We start from the raw sequence: 21,444 nt of genomic DNA, 5'->3' as shown, positions 1-21,444 counted from the left end.
AGCGCCCCCAGCGCCCGCCCGGCTGCCGGGCTCTGTCTGCCTGCACTGACCTGTGGCTTCTGCCCTCCTGGGGCGCGGTGGTGAGTCTGGGGGCCTGCAGAGCCTCGGGGACCCCGCACCCCCACCCTGCACCCCAAGCTGGAGGACGGGGGCGAGGATGCGATGAGCGGGGGTCGCTTTGACTTTGACGATGGCGGGGCGTACTGCGGGGGCTGGGAGGGGGGCAAGGCGCACGGCCACGGCCTGTGCACCGGCCCCAAGGGCCAGGGCGAGTACTCGGGCTCCTGGAACTTCGGCTTTGAAGTGGCGGGCGTCTACACCTGGCCCAGCGGGAACACCTTCGAGGGCTACTGGAGCCAGGGCAAGAGGCACGGGCTGGGCATAGAGACCAAGGGGCGCTGGCTCTACAAGGGCGAGTGGACGCACGGCTTCAAGGGGCGCTACGGCACGCGGCAGAGCTCCAGCAGCGGTGCCAAGTACGAGGGCACCTGGAACAACGGCCTGCAGGACGGCTATGGCACGGAGACCTATGCGGACGGAGGTGAGGCGGGGCGGGGCGCGGGGCTCCCCCTCCCCCGTGGGGACCCCCCGTGGGAAAGGCCCTGGGGACGCAGGGCACTGGCTGTGGGGCCTCTGCGCCTCTCAGCCTGCGTCTTGGGGCGGTTAGTCCTAGAGAAAAGGGTTCTCTCGGCCCGCTGTATGAAGGCACTCCGCACACGCTCAATAAAATGGAGTTGTTTGCATTTGCAGGCTTAGCTACAGACATTGCTGTGGACTAGATATTCAGGTGCCCCAGCAGATTTCAGGTCTGGTCTCAACTTGGCCATGAGAATTATCTCCAAGCATTATTAGACCATGAAGGGTGCGCTTGGGTTTGTTCACCCATCCACCCACCCATTCACACATCCATTCATCCATCCCTCCATCGGTCCCTCCATCCACCATCCATTCATTCATCCCTCCATCCACCCACCCACTCACTCACCCACTTGTCATCTACCCATTCACTCACACACTCATCCATCCACCTATTTACCCATGCACTAGCCTATCCATCTATCCACTCATCCACCCGCCCATCCCCTCATTTACCCACCAGCCTACCCAGGCAGCTACCTGTGCACCAGGCATTCTTCCATTCCATGAATATTTCAATGAGGCCTCTTCCAATTTGCCAGGCTTCCCACGGAGTGAGATATTCAGCCAGTCTCTGGCTTCAAAGGGAGAAAAAGCAGACCCATACACCAGACAGATGGGTGGAGAGAGCAGAGGCAGACCAAAGCATTTAGGGTTGAAGAAGACCGGGAGGGCTTAAGAGGAGGTGATGGCTGAGCTGCGCCTTTGGTGGGAAAGTCTTGTTTGTGAGGGGAAGCTGGGGAGCATCGGGACAGAGGGAGGACTTTGTACAGAGGCTCAGAAGCATGAGCAAGATTGTGGATTAAGAAAACATAGAGGTGTTTTCTGTGGCAAATGGGCCTGGGATTTGACAGTGTATGTACCATTGCCTCTTCTGCTGGGTAGGACTTGGGACACAGCCCTTCTTGGAGCCTCCGTTTCTTCATCCACAAAGTGGGGACGGTTTTAGAGCAAAATGTGGTAGGTAGCATGAGGAATCAGCCATTACTCAGGTGGTAGTGCAAATGCAGTAGTCCCACCCAGACTTTCTGAGTCACACTCTTGGGGCACAGGTCCTGAGAACTGTTGTTAATAAGATCATCAGGCAATATTTTTACATGCCTTAAATATTTGCAAATAGTGCTTTTACTGCCATGGTGGCACATGTCTATAGTCTCAGCTGAGACCGGAGGATCAGTTGGGTCCAGAAGTTGAAGACTGGCTTGACCAACATAGTGAGACCTAGCCTAAGAAGGAAGGGAAAAAGAAAAGAAGGGAGAGAAGGAGGGAGGGGAGGAAGGAAGGACAAATAAAAGTATTGGTTTTAATCAAGGGTCAAAAGTACTTCCAGGCACCAATGGCTTACACCTGTAAGCAATCCTAGCTACTCAGGAGGCTGAGATCTGATGATCATGGTTGGAAGCCAGCCTGGGTAGGAAAAGGCCATGAGACTCTTAGCTCTAATTAAGCACAGAATGATGGAAGTAGAGGTGTGGCTCAAGTGGTAGAGCACTAGCCTTGAACAAGAGAAGCTCAAGGATAGCACTCAAGCTCTGAGTTCAAACCCAAGACCAGCACCCCCCCCCCAAAAAAAAGTAGTTTATTTCCTATTTTGTGCAGCTTGTGAACTGAGAGTGGTTTTGCATCTTCAATTGTTTAAGTCAAAAGAATAATATTTCATGACATATGAATTAATTGTAAGGCCCTATATAACATTATCAGTTTTGTCTGTTGTTCTGCAAAACCTGCAGTATTTATAGAAAATGTTTATTTTCTACTTTTTCTTTTCTTTTTCTTCCTCTCTCTCTCTTTCTTTTTTTCTTTCTTTCTTTGTTGGTCATGGGGCCTGAACTCTGGGCCTGGGCACTGTCTCTCAGCTCTTCAGCTCAAGACTAGCGCTCTACCACTTGAGCCACAGCACCACTTCTGGCTTTTTCTGCTTATGTAATGCTGAGGAATCGAACCTAGGGCCTCATGCATGCAAGGCAAGCGCTCCACCACTGAGCCACCTTCCCAGCCCCTTCCTTCCTTCCTTCTTTTCTTTCTTTCTTTCTTTCTTTCTTTCTTTCTTTCTTTCTTTCTTTCTTTCTTTCTTTCTTTCTTTCCTTCCTTCCTTCCTTCCTTCTTCCCTCCCTCCCTCCCTCCCTCCCTTTCTCTCTCTCTCTCTCAATAGACTCCTGCTAAAGAATCCAGGCCTCAAACTTTTGATCCTCCTTCCTCAGCCTCCGAAGTGCTGGGATGTTAGGCACCTTGCGTCAGCTAGTGGAAGCAAGGATGGACAAGACTAAAGGAGGTGCAGACTGTTCATGTCCAGGCCAGGCCCTGCTCTTAGATGTGTCCAGATGTCAATAAGGCACAGCTAGATAGGACTGGCTGGGACTGAATAGAGCGATGGACAAATTCTGGCTCCCCACGTCCTCATTTGGTGGCCTTGAGCCCTTTGCTCCAATTCAGTGCTGTGAAATGTGTATGGTGGCACTTGTGTTAATCATGGGGACACCGCGGGGACCAAGCCTCAGTTTCCCTCAGGCGCTTGTAAGGTGCAAAGTGGTACGTGCTGGGCATGTGTTGAATATTGCCCCATTCCTTCTTCTCTCCCTTCAACCTGGGGGAGCAGGTGTAGGCCAAGATCTGGATCGGAGGCACAGGGACGTATTGCTGGGCTGATCTCCTGAAACGTTTAAAGGGAGAAACCCCCATTCATCCTACCGCAAGTTCTAGGTTCTGGAGCAGGGGGCAAGATGAGACCCTCCAGGAGCGCCTGTATATTGGAGAAGACAGAAAGAAACCAGAAAACAACCACATGTATAGTTTGCAGAAGCTGCCTGTGTTTTGGAAAGAAAAATAACTGAGAGGGAAGAGGGTGGCATTTGCATAAAGATGCGGAGGCCTAAAGAGGAAGGTAGAGACTTTCAGGCAGAGAGTATGGTGATGCAAAGGGTCTGGGGCACGGGTGGGAGGATAACTTAGAACTGTGGGCGTGGCCACATCACCCAGGCTTTGCAGACCATAGGTGTGACCCTAGGTGTGTGTGCCTAGCAGCTCTTGAGGCCAGGTGACCAGAAGACCTGATGCTCTGGCGAACCAGAGGTCCCGACTTCTCCCAAATGGCATGGCCCCATACCCAAGAGGCCCTAGAAACCTCCCAGACTCTCTGGCCCAAGCCACCCGTGATGTGTAGCTCCAAAATTAGATGTGGCCACAGCTTCGGAAAGTCTCTTTAATAAACCTGTCACCAGTCCCCTGAGGGTGTGTTAAGGACTTGCCCTCTGACCTAGCGAGGGTGTGTGTGTGGTAGCACTGAGAAGAATGTGGACAAATAAGATCCTGGGATCAGGGGCTGGAGGGTGCTGGGCAGCCCCTGGGTTATGACCCTGCCTTCTGGTGTTACTCTATTTCTCTGAGCCCTCTTTCCTCATTTGTAAAGTGGACCTATCCCAATGTGTTGCTCAACATTCCTCATGGGATTAATGTGATCACACAATAAAGGCTCACTGCTATTATTACTACAAGCTATTATTCATTCATTCAGTAAATCTGTCTGTACCATCATGAGGTAGCCAGAAGCACACTCCCTTGGAAATGAAAGGAATGGAAGAGTGGAGAATCTAACAGAAAATTGTGCTATGGTACAGTGCTGGGGAGGGGGGGAGGAGGGGGGGTCAAGGCAGACAGACAGAGGGGGCTCAGGAAGGAAGAGGCAGGAAGACAACAGAGTTGAGCACAGTGGAAGGCTTCCTGGAGTAGGAGGAGAGCTGATTCCCAAAATCTGTGTAGAGAGAGGCTGGTTACTTTGTCAAAAGACAGGAATCTGGAGCTGGGCACTGGTGGCTCATGCCTGTAATCTTAGCTACTCAGGAGGCTGAGATCTGAGGATCATGAAACTCTTATCTCCAATAAACCACCAGTAAACTGGAAGTGGTGCTGTGACTCCAGTGGTAGAGTGCTGGCCTTGAGCTGAAGAGCTGAGGGACAGTGCCCAGGCCCAGAGTTCAAGCCCCACCACCAACAAACAACAACAACAATAACACAAAAACAAAGACAGAATCTGGGAGTCTGGGGAGTGGGGGGCAGGGGAAGCCAGGAGGTACAAAACTTGCTATTCAACCAGAAGAGAAAGTTGAAACTTGCATCTTATCCCTCAAATTGAGACACACACTCCATATGCCGCCTTACCTGTGATCAGATGTTACAGGGGACCACCTGCTCTAAACCAAAGAAATGAGGCTGGCCGTGCCGATGCATTTAGTTGGGAGATGAGGAGGACAAGAGTTTAGGGAATCGGGTCTTGCATTTTTCAGAATGACATAGCACAGCATAGAATAAGAACGGGCAAGGTTTTAAGGGGTTTTATTTTCCACCCTTTATTTTTTATTTTTTTTATTTTTTGTTGGTCGTGGGGCTTGAACTCTGGGCCTGGGCACTGTCCCTCAGCTCTTCCTGCCCAGGCTGGCTTTAAACTGTGATCCTCAGATCTCAGCCTCCTGAGTAGCTAGAATTACAGGAGTGAGCCACTGGCACCCGGCTTTTTCCCCTTTATTTTTCTGTCAATACTGGGGCTTGAACTCAGGGCCCAGGTGCTGTCCTTTAGCTTTTCCTTGCGCAGGGATGGTACTCCACCGCTTGAGCCACAGCTCTACTTCTGACTTTATTGTTGGAGATAAGGGTATCATGGATTTTTGTGCCTGGGCTGGGTTTGAATTGCGATCCTCAGTTCTCAGCCTCCTGGGTATCTAGGATTACAGGTGTAAACCACCAGCACCTAGCTGGAACTATCAGTATCTCACAGAGAATAAGATAAGCATTTGCTTAGTAGAGGATATGTGTGTGTGGGGGGGGGGGTGTCAGTGCAGTTCTTACTGTAGGACTTTGGTCACAAAGTTTGAAAATCCCTGTTTCAAAGGAACTTGACTTGGCATCTTCTTTGAAGCCCTGCGCATTCCCACCTCCACCCACCCTCCCTCTCCCCCAACCCTTGCTTTGGTCTTAGCTTAAAGCTTTTCAACACTGGCATGGGAAGGTGTGTGGGGGCGAGGGGGAGAGATGGGAAAGCACATGGACTGTGGTCTCCCAAACCTAGCTGGAGCCTCTTGTCACCCTCCCCACAGTTATCGCCCTCATTCTTCCCTGGCCATATAAAGCAAAGCTAAAAATAGCTGCTGACTTAAAGCCCCAGCACATACCCTAGTTCTGAAGTAAAACTGAGTACAAGTCTCCACCCCCTGAGACTCCTAGACTCCAGCGTTAGAGAAATCCCTCTGGATCCTTGCTTTCTGCCACTCTGGACCTGGGCCTCAGGCCTCAGGCCACAGAGTACTGTAAAGGTGTGCACACATGTGCACAGGCTACCTGTGTTTTCCTGGGAGGCATTTTCTCAGATAAATACGGTAATTAAAATATGCAGTGGGAAAAAGCCTGTCCTGAGATACATTTTTCCCCATAAAGCTAACAATACAACTAATTATAATAAGAGGTATGTTTCTTTTGGGTCAAGTTCTTAGTACTTCACACCGGTTATGTTTAAAGCTTCACAGCCTGTGGGTCACTACTCCTGATATAAAGATGAGAACACTGAAGCTGATCTTGTATGTATTCTCACTCAAGGGCCTCTGGTTATCGAGAGGCAGAGATGGAACTCTTTAAGAGCCAGTGATAATCAAATATACCTCACGATCAATAATGTTTTGAATAAATGATGTATCACAGCAGCACATAGTTAGTATGGGCAATATAACTTATGGCGCCCAGTACAAAAGAAACTGAGGGCTTCCTTTTTCAAAGACTTAAGAATCTCAGGCTGATATGAGCAGAGCATGAAGTTAAATGCCGGTCCCTGTGCACCTGCATAGGCCGAACATTTCTGGAGTTCATCTGGATTGTAAATAGAAGCAGCACGTACCGCTCACTGTTTTCACTGCTTACCAGGCTCGGTGCCAAGAATCTCACATCTGTTGTATTATTTAGGCTTCTCATCTACTACACTGGGAACTTTTAAAGTTTTCTGATGGCAATTCCATTATGATGTGTGTGTGTGTGTGTGTGTGTGTGAGAGAGAGAGAGAGAGAGAGAGAGTGTGTGTGTGTGTGTGTGTGTGTGTGCTGGGTGTGGTGGTACAAGCCCGTAAGCTTAGCATTTAGGAGGCAGAGGCAGGATTGAGAGAATGAGGCTAGCTTGAGCTATACAGGGAGACCCTGTCTCAAAAATTAACCTGCCCCCAACCTCCCGATGATGATTTTCACACTGTAATCTTGCACTACACGCTCAACCAAAACAAAAAAAAGAAAATAGAAACAAACCATCCTGAATTAGTATTTCCCTTCCTATGTGCATTGCCAGCTACTTTCTCTCTTGTTCTATCTTGCTGAGAGAATTAACTGACACACTGATGTATGGAAAGCTCTTAGAACAAAATCTGGCTTGTGTGATTGCTTGTGTGAGTCTGTCTTGGCTCTCACTGTTGGTTTTACACACTGAAAAGATGAGATATTTATGCTTATCTTTGACCACTGGGGCCAAAACTCAAGTGTCTGCACTCAGGCTCCAGATCATGTTTTCCTTTCCAAAACTTACAACTTAAGTTCGCTTTGGTCCAATGGACCTTGAACACAGAATAAAGGCCCTTGTAGTCTTTGTAGGGATGTGCTTGTAGAAAATGAACTTCCATATTCACACATTCCCTTATATACCTTCCCCAGAGGGAATATCTTTTCTCCTCCTGATCTATTTGGTCTTTTTAGCCAATAGAACACCACTTTCATTACCGTAGCTTTATAGTAAGTAGGTTTGTTTTTTTTTTAATTTGCTTGCTTATGGAGACAGAGTCTTATGTAGCCCAGGCTGGCCTCAAACTATTGATCCTTCTGAGTTCTGGGATCATAGGCATGCATTACCTGTCTTATAAACAAGTCTTAAAATCAGAGTAAATAACCCAATCTGGCTCTACTGGTTCAGGATTCTATTACTGCATGTAGGTCACTTCCATTTCCACATGCATGATAAAAAGGCAGCATACCAGCTTCTAAAAAATAATAATAAAAATCCTGCTAGGGTTATGACTGCAATTGGGTTAGACTAATAGATGCGTGTGGAAGAATCAGCATCTTAGCCACAGTGAATTTTCCCGAGCATGGACGTGACGTATGTCCTATTGTACTCATTTCACTCCGCTGTGCTTTGGCATTTCCAGTGAATTGCACCTCTTTTTGTTTTGTCAGTCATGGGGCTTGAACTCTGGACCTGGGCACTGTCCCTCAGCTCTTCAGCTCAAAGCTAGCACTCTCCCACTTGAGCCACAGCGCCACTTCCAGCCTTTTCTATTTATGTGGTGCTAAGGAATCAACCCAGGGCCTCATGCATGCTAAGCAAGCACTCTACCAATGAGTCATATTCCCATGTTCTTTCCCTGTCTCCCTAAGGGGAAATTCATTCTGAATGGCTTGAATCATTGGTATCCTTCTCTTTGGGACATTTAGTTTTTTGCACACAAATTTCAGCTTCCAACTTTGGAGCAGTGATTCACTTGGTGCTGCCTTGCCACCTGCCGGGGCTGATAGAACCCTTGCCAGTGTGAACTTATTTCCAGTGTAGAATCAGCATAATTTAACCTCATCTTGAAAATTGCCTGTCCCAGTTCACAGCCAGGGGTCAGCGCGACGCCGGCTGGGTGCTGCTGTCTCAGCAGCTTCTCAGCATACTTGGAGGACCCCGAAGAAGGCAAACAGCCCCTCCGTGAGACAGGAAAGCGGACACAGTCTTTCCGCTCTGTGGCCTTATTGCTGTGATTCATGTGTCCTGTTAAAGCAAGAATCCCCATAGACCTGCCGGGTCCAAGGCAGGCCCTCGGGATTTAGGGAGCTTGCTTGTTTCCAGGGCCTGCTAATTCTGGGCCCTGGGCAGCTGTTCCTTGGGTCCAGCAATTGCCTGCCCCACCCTTGTGAGGAATGTCCAGTCTCATTTTCTGAGTGGCCCCAGCTGAGAGCATGGGACTGAGGGGGACAGGGGTGCTTCCTGCAATAGACCAGAGGACTGTCCTCATTTCCTTCTGTCCTTTCCCAAGCTGGGGGTACAGATCACTGGGCAGCCAGTAGTGCTCTCCTTGCTCATGTGTGACTCCCTGCTGGGCAATTGTGAGCACCTTGTACATGCAGGTGTTCAAGTTCACACCAGCTGGCCATGGCTGCCAATGGACAGATGGACACCACAGAGTGGGGTTTGCACCAGGCTTGGGTTAGCAGGACACAGACAGTGTGCACCTTTCAGGGGACATATCGAGGACATGACATCTCTAGAATGTTCTGTCACAAAGGCTCGGAGACAGGTGTTGTGTGCAGGGCTGTATAGGCCATTGTAAGACTGAGAAAAATAGGGACTGGAAAGTGACCGGATGGGAAGTCGACACTTGGTGGTTGACAGCTTGCCTAGCACGTATGTGCAAGGCCCTGGATTCGATCCCTAGCACCACAAAAGCAAAACCACAAAGCTGGAAACTGATAACTCAAGTTGGTTTCATGGGATTCCTTTAGCTTCTTATATTGAGAAGAGACTGTTTGGAGCTTGGGTGGGGCAGTACTGAGGCTCCCTGTAATGAATGATACAGGTGAGAGAGGATGATGGCATGAGTCATTGTCTTATAACAGCCAAGGTGTGTTTTGAAAGAAGATAGGTTTTGCTCAAAGACTGAGACACAAGAATTCAAGGATGGTTTGAGGTTTCACCTAAGCCACAGAAGCAAAATCAAGAATTGAGGCTGGGTGCCAGTGACTTATGCCTGTAGTTCTAGCTACTCAGGAGGCTGAGCTCTGAGGATTGTGGTTTGAAGTCAGCTGGGGCAGGAAAGTTCATGAGACTCTATATCTCCAATTAATCACCAGAAAACCAGAAGTGGAGCTGTGGCTCAAAGTAGAAGAGTGCTAGCTTTGAGCATAAAAGCTCAGGGACAGTGTGAGTTCAAACTCCATGACCAACAAAACTAAAAAAGAAAAAAAAAAGTTGAGTAGGGACACCACAGTGAGAGATGTTGAACTTGCCTGTTGGCTTGAGAATGGTGAGCCGGCCTGTGCCCAGGTAGGGTGAGCTTCTGAACTCAGATTCTCTTGCCTTGACCAATTTTGCCTCCACACACCCAACTGGTCCTGCTTTTAGAGACCTCAGGGCTGCTGGCTGCCCTCATGGTACTGAGTAGACCCAGGCCTGGCCAAGGGGCTTCCACCCAGGCCTCAGGCCCCAGCTGTCAGCACCTAGATGATGTCGCCTGGTTAATCCCAGGCTTCGTGTGTGAGCTGTGGGGTGGCATCCGGGGCAGCAGTCCTGGATGTGTGTGGGGCGGGGGGAGCCCTGCAAGCTAAGGGTGACTTGTCATCTGTGTCTGCAACTTAACCCTGCTCCCAAATGCTGCCAGCAACTTGGCTTTGGGCTGTCTGTTGGTGATCCCAGGAAACTAGAGCCTTGAAGGCTTTGATAGACAGCAGCATTTGGGAGCCAGGGAATGGCTTTGATGCCAACCCTGCAGGGGAGCCAGAGAGCAAGGCCTTGGGACTGTTGAGGGGGGGGGGGGGGGGGGGGGGGGGGAAGTCATGCAGTCCCAACACTCAGTATAGGCAGACCCATCTTCCCTCCATCCTTGGGAAGCAATCTAATACATGTTAAGAGAACAATATTTGGTAAGTATTTATAGAGTACCTACTATGCGTGTACTCTCAGAGATGGAGTGGTAGCGTGCTGAATGACTAACCTTTTGGTCCACTTGTTATATGTCACATATCTACAACTGGGAGGCAGAGACAGAGTTCTTTTATCCTAGAATCTCATGTGCTTGGATTTTTCACAATGATCACAGATAACTCTTGCCATTTTTAAAGTGCTCCTTCTCCAACACAAAAATATTTATATGTAGAAATAATAAGAAGCATGTTTTGTCTGTTAAGCAAACAAAACAAACAACTCAGGGAGTTTTCCTAGAATGTAGGCTCAGAATCCCCAGTGCTCTCATGCATGTCCTTCCCACTCTGAGCAGTTAGCTTTTCAAGGAAAAGGAAAGTGAGATGGGACATCTGTTCTTTACTCCCAACTGAGCTGCTTCCTGGCTGTGTGGCTTTGGGCAAGTCCTTTGATCTCTCTGAGCCTAAGATTTCCCTTTGCATTGTGTGGGGAGCCTGAACCATACTTTTCCTTAAAGGGAAGTTGATTTTTCTCTTGTGTGTAGCACTAACTTACTGATGTAGTGAGGGGAAATGGCAGGGCTATCTCAGGTCTCAGTATCATGTATCATAATTGATTAGCAATGTCTGGTGGACACAGGATGGGAAAGAGGTGGCCTGTGTGTCAGAAAACTTGTTGCCTTGTCCAAGATATCCTCAAGTTCCACTCCAGCTGTGGCTTTTCAGCTGTCTGTGTGACACATTTGTAGAGATTAGGAACCCCATAGCCTGTATTAAATATGGGGTACTAGAGCTGGCTTCTACTGCTTCACGAGAACCTCTGGTTACATTTCCAGGAGCTTTTCAAACTAACTGCTTGTTCTCAGAGAACTGGACCAGGCAGGGTGAGGGTATAGCCAGGTGGAAATGGGCGAAGGTTGCAAATCCAGGTTTGTTTGTGTTTCCTGAAGAACTGGTTCGCCAGTGTACCATTGAATATTGTGCTAAGATCAAATGCGCTTCTCACCCAAACTTAGGGTGACCAACCTTCTCCATTTGCCTGGGGCTGCCCTGCTATTAGTGCTAAAAGTGCCACATCCAAGAAGCCCTTGAGCCTCAGGCCAGGTGGGACTCCACAACATCCTTTGCTGTGGGGTGATGGAAACCCACATTTGTGAAGAGCCAGCCATCTCTGCTAATAAACCACACAATGCTTCAGGAGCCCTGCTAGGGAAGCCTGCCACACTTACTTCAAACGGAGAGGAGAGAGATAGAGAGCACTTGTCCAAAACCATGTCTTCCTTCCTTCCTTCCTTCCTTCCTTCCTTCCTTCCTTCCTTCCTTCCTTCCTGTGTCTGTGGAGTCCCTTTTCTGTGTTGTGTTGAAAGCTGGGGTGCTGGCTGTGCTGGACAAAGCTGAATGCCCCCTCCTTACACAATCCTGTGTTCTAACACCAGAGACCTGCCTCTGACAATCATTCAAAGTAATTTGTCAGCTGATAACAAGAGGACATGGCCAGGTTTTTGGAGGAAATGAGGTTTGCATCGAGATTTGAAGGATGGATGGGAGTTGGCTGGGTAAGGAGTGACCATGCGAGGAAGGCAGAGGGAACAGTAAATGTGAAGGCTTGGGAGTGAGAGCAGAGCACGCTGTGTTCCAGAAAGGAGGAGGGGTGAGGGAGATGGGGCCGGGAGTCTAGGTGGAGCCCAGGTTCTGAGCTCCTCATGGGTCGCTTATCCGTAGGATGGATTGTGGGCTCTGGGGTGTACCCTCAGGACCCGGTCCTCATTGTCTCATAACTGCCAGGGTTGCTGAGGGCTTCTAGCAAAGCAGCTACCTGGCAGTGATGGGAGCCGCCTCGGTTGTAGCTAGTGATGACTAAACACTGGTAAGCAAAGACGTGGCCCCGGTGCTATGGTGCTGGACACCTCTTGCCGCGGACCGGCTCTGTCGGGACGAAGGAGGATACCTAGGGGAGGAACCTGGAATAGGGGGGGAGATGGCAAACAGACAACTCACACACAAGAGGAGTGGATGCTGAGTGCGATTTAATGCAGAGGATAACAAACTTTTATAGCAAAAATCTCCAGGTTACATAATCTTGCTGCAGGGCTTCATTCTTGGGCGGTCACCAGCTGGTCGCCTGATAGGCACTTGTTTCCGGCTTATCTCTAAGAAATATAATGGGTTTCGATGTTTGTCACCAACTAACCATTACCTTATTTCTATAGAGGCCTTAACTGTCCCATAAGATCTTTTCTGTTCCTTCTTCAATAGTAAGGTCAGGGAGGCCTAGATCTAGCAAGTCTCTTAGTAAATTAAAAAGAGTAATAGGAAGTTCTTTCTCCTAAGTAGTTATCTCAGCAATTGCCATACTTTCTTTCTGTTCTAGCCGTGCCTACAGCTTTTTGTAAATCCCTTACAAACAATTCCTTCTGCTGAAGTGACTTTGTGAAACCCCCAATACTTTTATATTTACTTATGACTTGTCTATTAGCCTCCATAAGAGGGGTTTCAGGGTAGCACTTAACTCCGGTGAGTTAGTCATATTTTTAAGACACTCATCAGATTTTTGAGTCGTCAACACTCTTAAGAAAGAGCTTTGAATAAGGGAACGTTGACAATGAGTAAGTACGATGAACAGCAGAAACAGTAAAAGATTAATAGGCACTCTTATATAGTGAGGAAAAGAAAGGCAGAAACACATCTTTCCCAGGGGCTTGCCAGCCTTTCCAGGAGGTAGGCCTCTTTGAAGCCCTATTCTCCGAGGTAGACTTTGGTGAAGTCCCAATACTCAGAGATAGGTCTCTGAAGCCCCATTCTCAGGTCTGAAAGCTGGTTTCCCATGTTAAGCAGACTCCACCGGAGTAGGCGTGGCAACCTCTGAAGAACTTCTATGGCTCAGCCCAATCCTGCTTCCTTCCTTCCTCACACACATTCTTCCTAAGGCCCCTTCCCCTCCTCTCTGCACACATCAAGGAGCGACACCTCAAGGCACTACGGAGCAATCGCAGATTTTTATTTTTTGTTTGGTTTTGGTGATCCTGGGGCTTGAACTCAGAGCTGTCCCAGAGATTTTTTTGTTTTGTTTTGTTGTGTAGGGCTAGCACTCTACCCCTTGAGGCCCAGCTCCATTTCCAGCTGATTTCCAGTGATTAATGAGCAATAAGGATCCCATAGACTTTCCTGCACAGGTTGGCTTTGAACCACGATCCTCAGAACTCAGCTTCCTGAGCTTCCTGAGTAGCAAGGATCATTTCAGGTTTTTTTTTTTAATTGTGAAAATAACATACAGAGGGGTTACGATTACATGGGCAAGATAACGAGTACATTTCTTATCAATCATTGTTGCCTCCTCCTTTGTTTCCCTTTCCCATCCCTTCCCATGCCCCACCCCCAGCTCCCCTACCTGATCCCCCCGCCAAGTTGTAAAGTTTTTTTTTCTACATAACGACTTGTACATTTCATTGTTGCAATGGGTCCACCTGTATCCCCATTTAAACCATTTGTTTTTTTCCCTTCCTCTCCACAAATTATACCAACATCAAATACAGTGAAAGCAGGGGTTATACCGTGGGGGAGGGCATTTCAGGGTTTTAAGAGCTAAAGTGAGCCTTTGAAATGCACATCTGATAAAGATGATCATGGCAACAGGATTGCTGATCCAGTCAGCCTGGAGCAATGGCTATGGCGGGACTAGATGTACATATGGAGATGAGGGACCTGTGAACACTGAGCCCCGAGTAGTTCCCCAAACTTGTGCAATCTTGATCAGTTTTTGCTGCCCTTAAAGCCATCTCAACTCCAGCTGGACACTGGTGGTTCATGCTTGTAATCCTGGCTATTCAGAAAATTGAGATCTGAGGATTGTGGCTCAAAGCCAGGCCAGGCAAGAAAGTCTTTGAGACTCTTATCTCAAAAACCCGGAAGTAGAGCTGTGGCTCAAGTGGCATCCTTGAGTGACAAAGCTCAGGGACAGTGCCCAGACCCTGAGTTCAAGCTCTAGTATTGGCACTCATGTCTCAACTCTGACTTGCTTCTCTGGGATGCTGAGGCTAAAGATGGGTCAGAGCCAAGACTGGATGGGTTCCTCCTACTCAGGAGCAGCAACATGTCTGTTCATGGGCATGTCTGTTCACCAGAGTGCGCATACCTGCTGCCCTGCTCTGACTTTGGCGGGTTTGGACAAGAACCACTGACCCCTGGACTCTGGGCTCACTGCATACCTGCCCCAGTCTATCCTTAAACGCTGTCTGAAATCTGTTCATGGCCTGTTCTGAGATCTGGTGATATATCCTGGTGCCGTGTGGGAAGACTTGGGGAAGATCGGGATGGCTGCTGGAAGAGCCAAGAGGCAAACCAGGAAGCAGGAGGAGGAAGTGATGATGAGAGTTTCAAGCATGGACAGTGGCCTCCTGACTGAAGGAGGGAGCGTTAAAGCGGGGCTGGGGAGGATTTAGGGAGATGGTGAAGGGGCTGGCCTGGGAGGTGGAGGAGGAGGCCTCCTAGCAAAGCCTGGGGTCTAGTTCCCTTCTCTCTCTCTCTCTCTCCACTTGTTTTCCCACAGTTACTGGTGGTCCAGCCTCAGTCCACTGCCTAGAAGTAAGAAGTTGTAGCTGGGGTGGCAATCCTACTCATTCCATAGAAGGAGGCCTGGGCCCAGGTCTGGCCCTCAGGTCTCTAGGTGACCAAATTACCCAGCCTTCCCTTGGGCTTCCAAGAGCACCGAGCTTTCTTCAGAGCTGAGGTTTGGGTGAGAAGTCCACATGTTGAACTTCTCAGATTCTTAGGCCTAGGGACACAGCTGTGACTGCCAAAAACTGCCACTCTGTGTCCTCGTTGGCAAGTCCTTGAGATTCTTACTGTCAGTGTTTCCAGCTAGAATTAAAATGACAATACCTGTATCAGCTAAGGCATATTGTTTTGGAGCTGGAGGCTTGATTTTGGTGGTACATTGCCTATCTAGCTGTAAGTCCTGAGTTCAAAACCTAGTACTAAAAAAAAAAATGTACTTTTTGGTCTGCAGAAAACAGAAAACTCCAACTCTAAATGACTTAAACTAGTACTTTTCAGTAGAAATATAATGTGTCATGTATTTAATTTAAAATTTTATGGTAGCCACATTTTAAAAGGTGAAAAGAAATTTGTTCTGGTCCTGAGCCACAGCTCTATTGCTGGCTTTTTGGTAGCTAATTGGAGGTAAGAGTTTCATGGACTTTCCTGCCCAGGCTGGCTTTGACCTGTGATCCTCGGATCTCATCCTCTTGAGTAGCTAGAATGACACACATGAGCCACGGGTGTGTCTAGCTAAAAGGTGAAAATAATTTTAGCATTATTTTTCTCTTTTTTATTGTGAAAATACCATACAGAGGGCTTACAATTACATGGGCAAGATAATGAGTACATTTCTTATCAAGCATTGTTGCTTCCTCCTTTGTTTCCCCTTCCCATCCCTTCCCATCTCCCCCCTCCCCCCGCAGTATTATTTTTGTAGATCATTATTGGCAGCTTGAGGTCATCTTGAGCAAAAACTTAGTGAGACTCCCATCACAAATAAAGAAGGTGTGATTGTGAACTCAGGTGATCCCAGATGCCTAGGAAACATAAATAGGAGGATCATTGTTCAAGGTTGGCTCTAGGTAAACACACAAGATCCTAACTGGAGAAAATAACTGATTTGTGGCACAAATGGGATGGTGCCTACCTAATAAACTCAAAGCCCAGAGTTTAAACTTCAGTACTGCTAAAAAAAATCCAATTTTATCAAGCTATTTCCCTGAGAGATGTTCAATCAGTGAGGCATTTTCTGTGGCCTGCCAGCTAAGTCTGATATATACGAAGGGAACAGCTATAAATTTTTCTAGCAGGAATGGAGCAGGCTGGTCAGAAGAGAGGTTTTCTCACTCTCAACCTGACTTTCAGGTTAGAATCATCTGAGGTGCTTCTGTTAGTCAGCTTTGTGGTAATGGTGATGGTGGTACCCATGTGGTACCCAGGGCCTCACGTACGGCAGACAAACACTTTGCTTGCCCTATTCCTATTCATTAGCTTTTCATTGCTCTAATGAAGTTCTTGACATGGGCTACTTATAAAGAAGAAGAGGCCTATTCAACTCAAAGCCCAAGATCAAGTGGCTCCCTTCATTGGGCCTCTGGAAAGGGCAACACAGCACACTGTGGTGGAACTGCATATGTGCTTGCGTGTACATATGTGTGTGTGTGAGAGAGAATGAATGTTCACACCACTCAATAGGAGGTGAGGTGTGGAGGGAGATCAGGATTCCAGTGTTGGGCGCTGGTGGCTCATACCTGTGGTCCTATTTACTCAGGAAGCTGAGATCTGAAGATTGCAGTTCAAAGCCAGCCCAGGCAGGAAAGTCTGTGAGACTCTTATCTCTAATTAACCACCAGAACACTGGAGCTAGTACTGTGGCCCAGAGTGGTAGAATGCTAGTATCGAGCAAAAGAGCTCAGGGATGGTACCTAGGCCCTGAGTTCAAGCCCCACAACAACAGCAACAACAACAACAACAACAGCAACAGCAACAACAACAACAAAAAGCAACCAGTATCCAGGTCAATTAAATCAGAATCTCTGGCCACACTACAGATGTGGCTTCCGGAAATTATTCTGCACTGTGCATTTTGGGAGAAGCTGCACAGAGATGAACTTTTTCTCCTTCTTAAGGATGGAAACTGAGACCTTCTTGAGTCAATGGTACCTGCACCACAAGCATGCTTTCTTATACGCTCTCATACCAAAGCAGAAAATTGGAGCTGGGCTCCATCTTGCCCTGGGTTCTCTCTGTTCTTCTTGGCTCCTTTTCATCTATACAGTTAATCCTTTCTGGGCTTTTTTGAGCAAAGGCTCTGACCTGCCAAATCTAGCCTTTGATGGGTGGAGGTGCAGCTCAGTGGTAGATCACTTGTCAAGCAGGTGCAAGACCTCAGTTCCATCAAGATAAGCCAGCCTTCACAGAACAGTTTTGGTGCATCAGTCCTCACAGAGCACTTCCTGTGCATCTGCTTTTGTGGAACACTTCTGGTTCACCAACTTCTATATAGCCCTTCCTATGCACCAGCCCTCAGGGAACACTTCCAGTTCACAGGACTTGATGGAGCGTTTCCTGTGTGCCAACCTTTTGGATCACTTCCGGTGTGCTAGCACTTGTCTAGATGCTTCCCTTGCAGCTCATTTAATCATCAATCACTACATGCCACTCAAGACTTGGACCTTCATTTCTTCTCTCACTTTTTGTTGTGGCTGCCACTTGTTTTTTGTGTGATCGGTTGATTAATTTTGTCTACCCCTGGCACTGGACTCTAAGCATATTGTGGGTGGAGATAATGTCCATTTAGTTCACTGCTGTATCTCTACCATATAGATGATGACTGCGTGGTCCCTGGTAAATACCTGGCAAATTCAAAGCGGGAAAATGAATAATCAGATGAAGTACAAACTGAAGAAGGACAAACTGAGTCTCAGCTGGCTTAAATAATTTCTGTATATTTTAGAACTACTTAAGGCCAAACTCCAGATTGTTCTATAACAACTAGAAGGGCAACTATTGAGAGAATCTCTGGAAGCTGCCGTAATCCACTTTTGAGCAGCTGTTTTAGGCTGAATCATGACAGGAAAGAAATGTGCGCATGCATAAAAGTATCATTCAGGAAAAGATGGTCACAAATCATTTGCTATTTACTGAATGCTTCTTTGGGCCTGGGAACAATGGAAGATTCTGGAGACCATCTTGGAAAGAAACTAGACATTGTTCCCTCCCTCTTGGAAGCCAAAGACGAGGATAGAAAGGGATAGAACCAATGATCCTAATCATTATTACTCTGCCCTCGGGAAATGTGGAGAAAGTAGGTGACATTTCCGGCAGTACTCAGGGGAGGGCTCAAGACCTTTTCCTAAGTGAAGTCGCATTTCAGCTGAAGCTTGAACCGTCGTTCAGGGGAAGAGGGACAGGAGGAGATTTCCAACAAAAGGAAAAATCATCTGCAAAGGCCCTGAGGTGCAGAGGTGAGTGTGACAATGAAGCACTCAAGAAGAGGCAGGAGAAGCGGTCAGGGATGGGCATGCCAGGCTGTGTAGCTGCTGGGGACCTTCGCTGCTCCCTCGAGAACAATGGGATGCACTAGAGGGAAAGTGCTGGCAGCCGGGCCACTGTGAAAGGAAGCACTCCTCTTCTTTGTGGAAGGTCCTTCTCAGCCAGGTAGCTGTGGGCAGGCCCGGCCTTCTCTCCTCTGCAGATGTGCTCCTCTTGTTCCCAGGGAGGACTGTCTTGTCGTAGGCAAACTTGGAGAGATAGCCCACACTTGGCTTTTCCTTCTTCCCAGGGCCCAGTCACTCCCAGCCTCCCCTGGGTGTTCGTGCCTCTGGCCATTTGCTTCTAAGTTTCCTAATATAGCCTGGCTATTTCCTCCCCAACTGGTGGTGGCCGGGTCTGTTGCAACCTGAGTTTTTCTTGGGTTTAAAGGGGCCATGTCAGCCCATCTCATGCCAGAGTTAAGCTAAAGGTAGGCTAGTGGGTTTAATTTCACAGACTTCCCCAGCCCAGAGCATTAAGTGTCTTCTCTCTTTCTCCCCAACCACTGTCTTCTCGGCTCTATCCATGTGTCTTCCCTTTACTTCTTATTTCTCCATTTCTTCTGAGACCTGGAAGAGGCACAAGGCACCTCTGTGGATTTTGGCTCTGGGGACTTCTTCCCTCTGTTATGGAGAGTAAATCGTTTGTCCCGGACCAGGCTGTAATTGTGTCTCCTCTGTAGAAGAGGAATGTAAGATACTTCTGCAGGTGTTTTCACAGAGCTATTTTCCATACAGAAGGAAGAGAAGAAACAGCTCTAGGATGTATACCCCTTGGGCATTATTCTAAACTCTGAGGATACCACAGTGAACAAAATAGACAGCAAAAATATCTGGCCTTTCTAGAGCTCCTTTGCCTGCAAGGTGATGGTCAATTAAGAGAAGAAAAAAAATACATTGTATTAGATACGCTATGATGACTAGAACAAAGAAAGGGGGAAATCTAGTGAATGAGGGTTATCATTTTAAATTGTGTGGTCAATTGAGGCTCCCAGGGCCAGGTAAGTAGAGGATTGAAGAGCACGAAGGGTAAGCCATGGAAATATCTGAAGAAGAACTTTCCGGGCAGAGGCAACAGTAAGTGCAAAGGTCCTGTGGCTGAATAGTTGGAGGTGGCTATGTAATATCGAAGGAAAATCTGTGTCTGAGCCGGCATCAGGAGCTTCCACCGGCAGGGTAGGGTTGAGAATATATTTGGGTGGGGAGGAGGGGATTAGCAGGACATTCCTGGCAGTGAGAAAACACTAGATGATGTCATCATCCAGAGACAATGGGACACAGTTGGTGATGGCCCTAGAACCAGGTGGTGGGATGGGGGTGCGGTGTGAAGTCACTTTGGCAGCCTTGTGTCAACTCAGGTGACCTCACATTAGAACATCTTTGTACAGTCCCAATATCACGCATACATTTTTTTTCTTTCAGTATTTTCAGAGCTATTAATTCATTTAAACCTCAACACTAGGAGGTAAGAGTTACTGTCGAGTGCCAGTATCTCCTGCCTGTAATCCTAGCTACTCAGGAGGTTGATATCTGAGGACTGAGGTTCAAAATCAGCCTGAGCGGGGAAAGCCCATGAGATTCTTATCTCTGATTAATGAACAAAAAGCTGGAAGTATAGCCGTGGCAAAGTACCAATTGTGAGTGACAAAGCCAAAGGACAGTGCCTAGGCCCCAAGTTCAGAAAAAAAAAAAAAGATTACCTCTAACAAATGAGGAAACTGAGGCAGAGAGGGGTTTTACCCAAAGACACACAGCTCAATGAAGGCCCAGGCTGCACTGGAGGCTGAGGTCTCCGTGCTGCCTTTCACAGAGGACTTGAGCGGGCTGCTGATACAAACGGTGTTGCTCCTGGGAGCTTCCGTGCTTGTAGGCCCCCAGGGCCATGGCTGCCAGCAGCTGTGTGTATGCAGCACAATGCTGGGCACACAGGTCTCCATTTCACTAATGCCACAACCCCACACACTCGGCCTCCGGGGCCTCCATGGGCTCTGAGTGGTGACAACTGGAGATGTTGCATTCATCCATAGTGTCACCTCCATGGGATCTTGGACACCTGGTGCTCTGATGTCAGACAGTAGAAGACACATGCACACGCACGTGTCTTGTACACCTCATCTTAACACGAGCACACATGGACAATCTCACACCAGTGTGCAAACCCTTCCTTATGTGTTCATGACCTTGGACAGTCACACTACCTTGGCCCCTCGGATGGCTGGACATCTGCATATAACCTGACATCCCTGGAACAGCCTTGCTGCTCCTACCACCCTGCACTCTGACCTTTGTGCTCTTCCCTCTGACCTCTCAACTCTGCCTCTCCTTGCACGCTCAAGACCCCTAATGTCTCAGCACCTTACACCATCCCCTGTTATGCATTTCTCAACGAGATCTCAGCGCACACAGATGTCCTCACAGCTCCACACCCTCCACAAATGCCAACAGCCAGTCCCGCTGCACAAGCCCTCATGTCTTGCCCACGAATCTGGGCACATTCATTGAACGGTAGCATCCACGGAGCCTCCTGCCCGGTGCTCAGGTAACTGTACTCGGACATGGATGTGCCCTTGGCCAGCACGCTGGGGTGCTGGCCAGCACGGGGCGGCTGTGGGGGGCAGCTCGGCGCTCACCCACCCCAACTTGCCCACTCCGGACCTTGGCGTGTCCCGGCTGTGGGAATCCCCACACCACCCGGCGCCTTCCCACGTGCTGGCACAGGCGTGGGCCTCTGGAGTCCTGGGGCTGCACGCAGGGCCCTCGGTGACCTTGGGATGACCTTGCCGGGTCCCCAGTGGGGGGGGGTTGGGACCTCCCCGTCCGCCCCCTCGGGTGGTGCTGTGGCTGGGTGCCTCGTGTCCCAGGGGGAGGGGGATCAGCCGGGGACCCCGCGTGCCGCCCCCCCCTCCCGGGGCACTGACCCGCTCTCCTCGCCCCGCAGGGACCTACCAGGGCCAGTTCACCAACGGCATGCGGCACGGCTACGGCGTGCGGCAGAGCGTCCCCTACGGGCTGGCGGTGGTGGTGCGCTCGCCGCTGCGCACGTCGCTGTCGTCGCTGCGCAGCGAGCACAGCAACGGCACGCTGGGCCCCGACTCGCCGGGCTC

At 48.8% G+C, this 21,444-nt stretch overlaps 1 protein-coding gene across 1 annotated transcript in view; it reads left to right on the top strand.

Annotated features, from left to right (window-relative positions):
* Positions 1-162: 162 nt before the first annotated feature.
* The window catches only part of Jph2 (junctophilin 2), a 25,522-nt gene continuing 4,240 nt past the window's right edge, over positions 163-21,444 (top strand). Inside the window, exons 1-2 of the mRNA XM_013010711.1 lie at positions 163-541; positions 21,279-21,440. Coding sequence (XP_012866165.1) covers positions 163-541; positions 21,279-21,440 — 541 coding nt within the window. The remainder of the gene's footprint in view (positions 542-21,278; positions 21,441-21,444) is intronic.

This window comes from Dipodomys ordii, unplaced genomic scaffold (assembly GCF_000151885.1).
Source record: "Dipodomys ordii isolate 6190 unplaced genomic scaffold, Dord_2.0 Scaffold13, whole genome shotgun sequence".
NCBI lineage: Eukaryota > Metazoa > Chordata > Mammalia > Rodentia > Heteromyidae > Dipodomys > Dipodomys ordii.
This window is presented reverse-complemented; position numbering and strand designations above follow the sequence as displayed.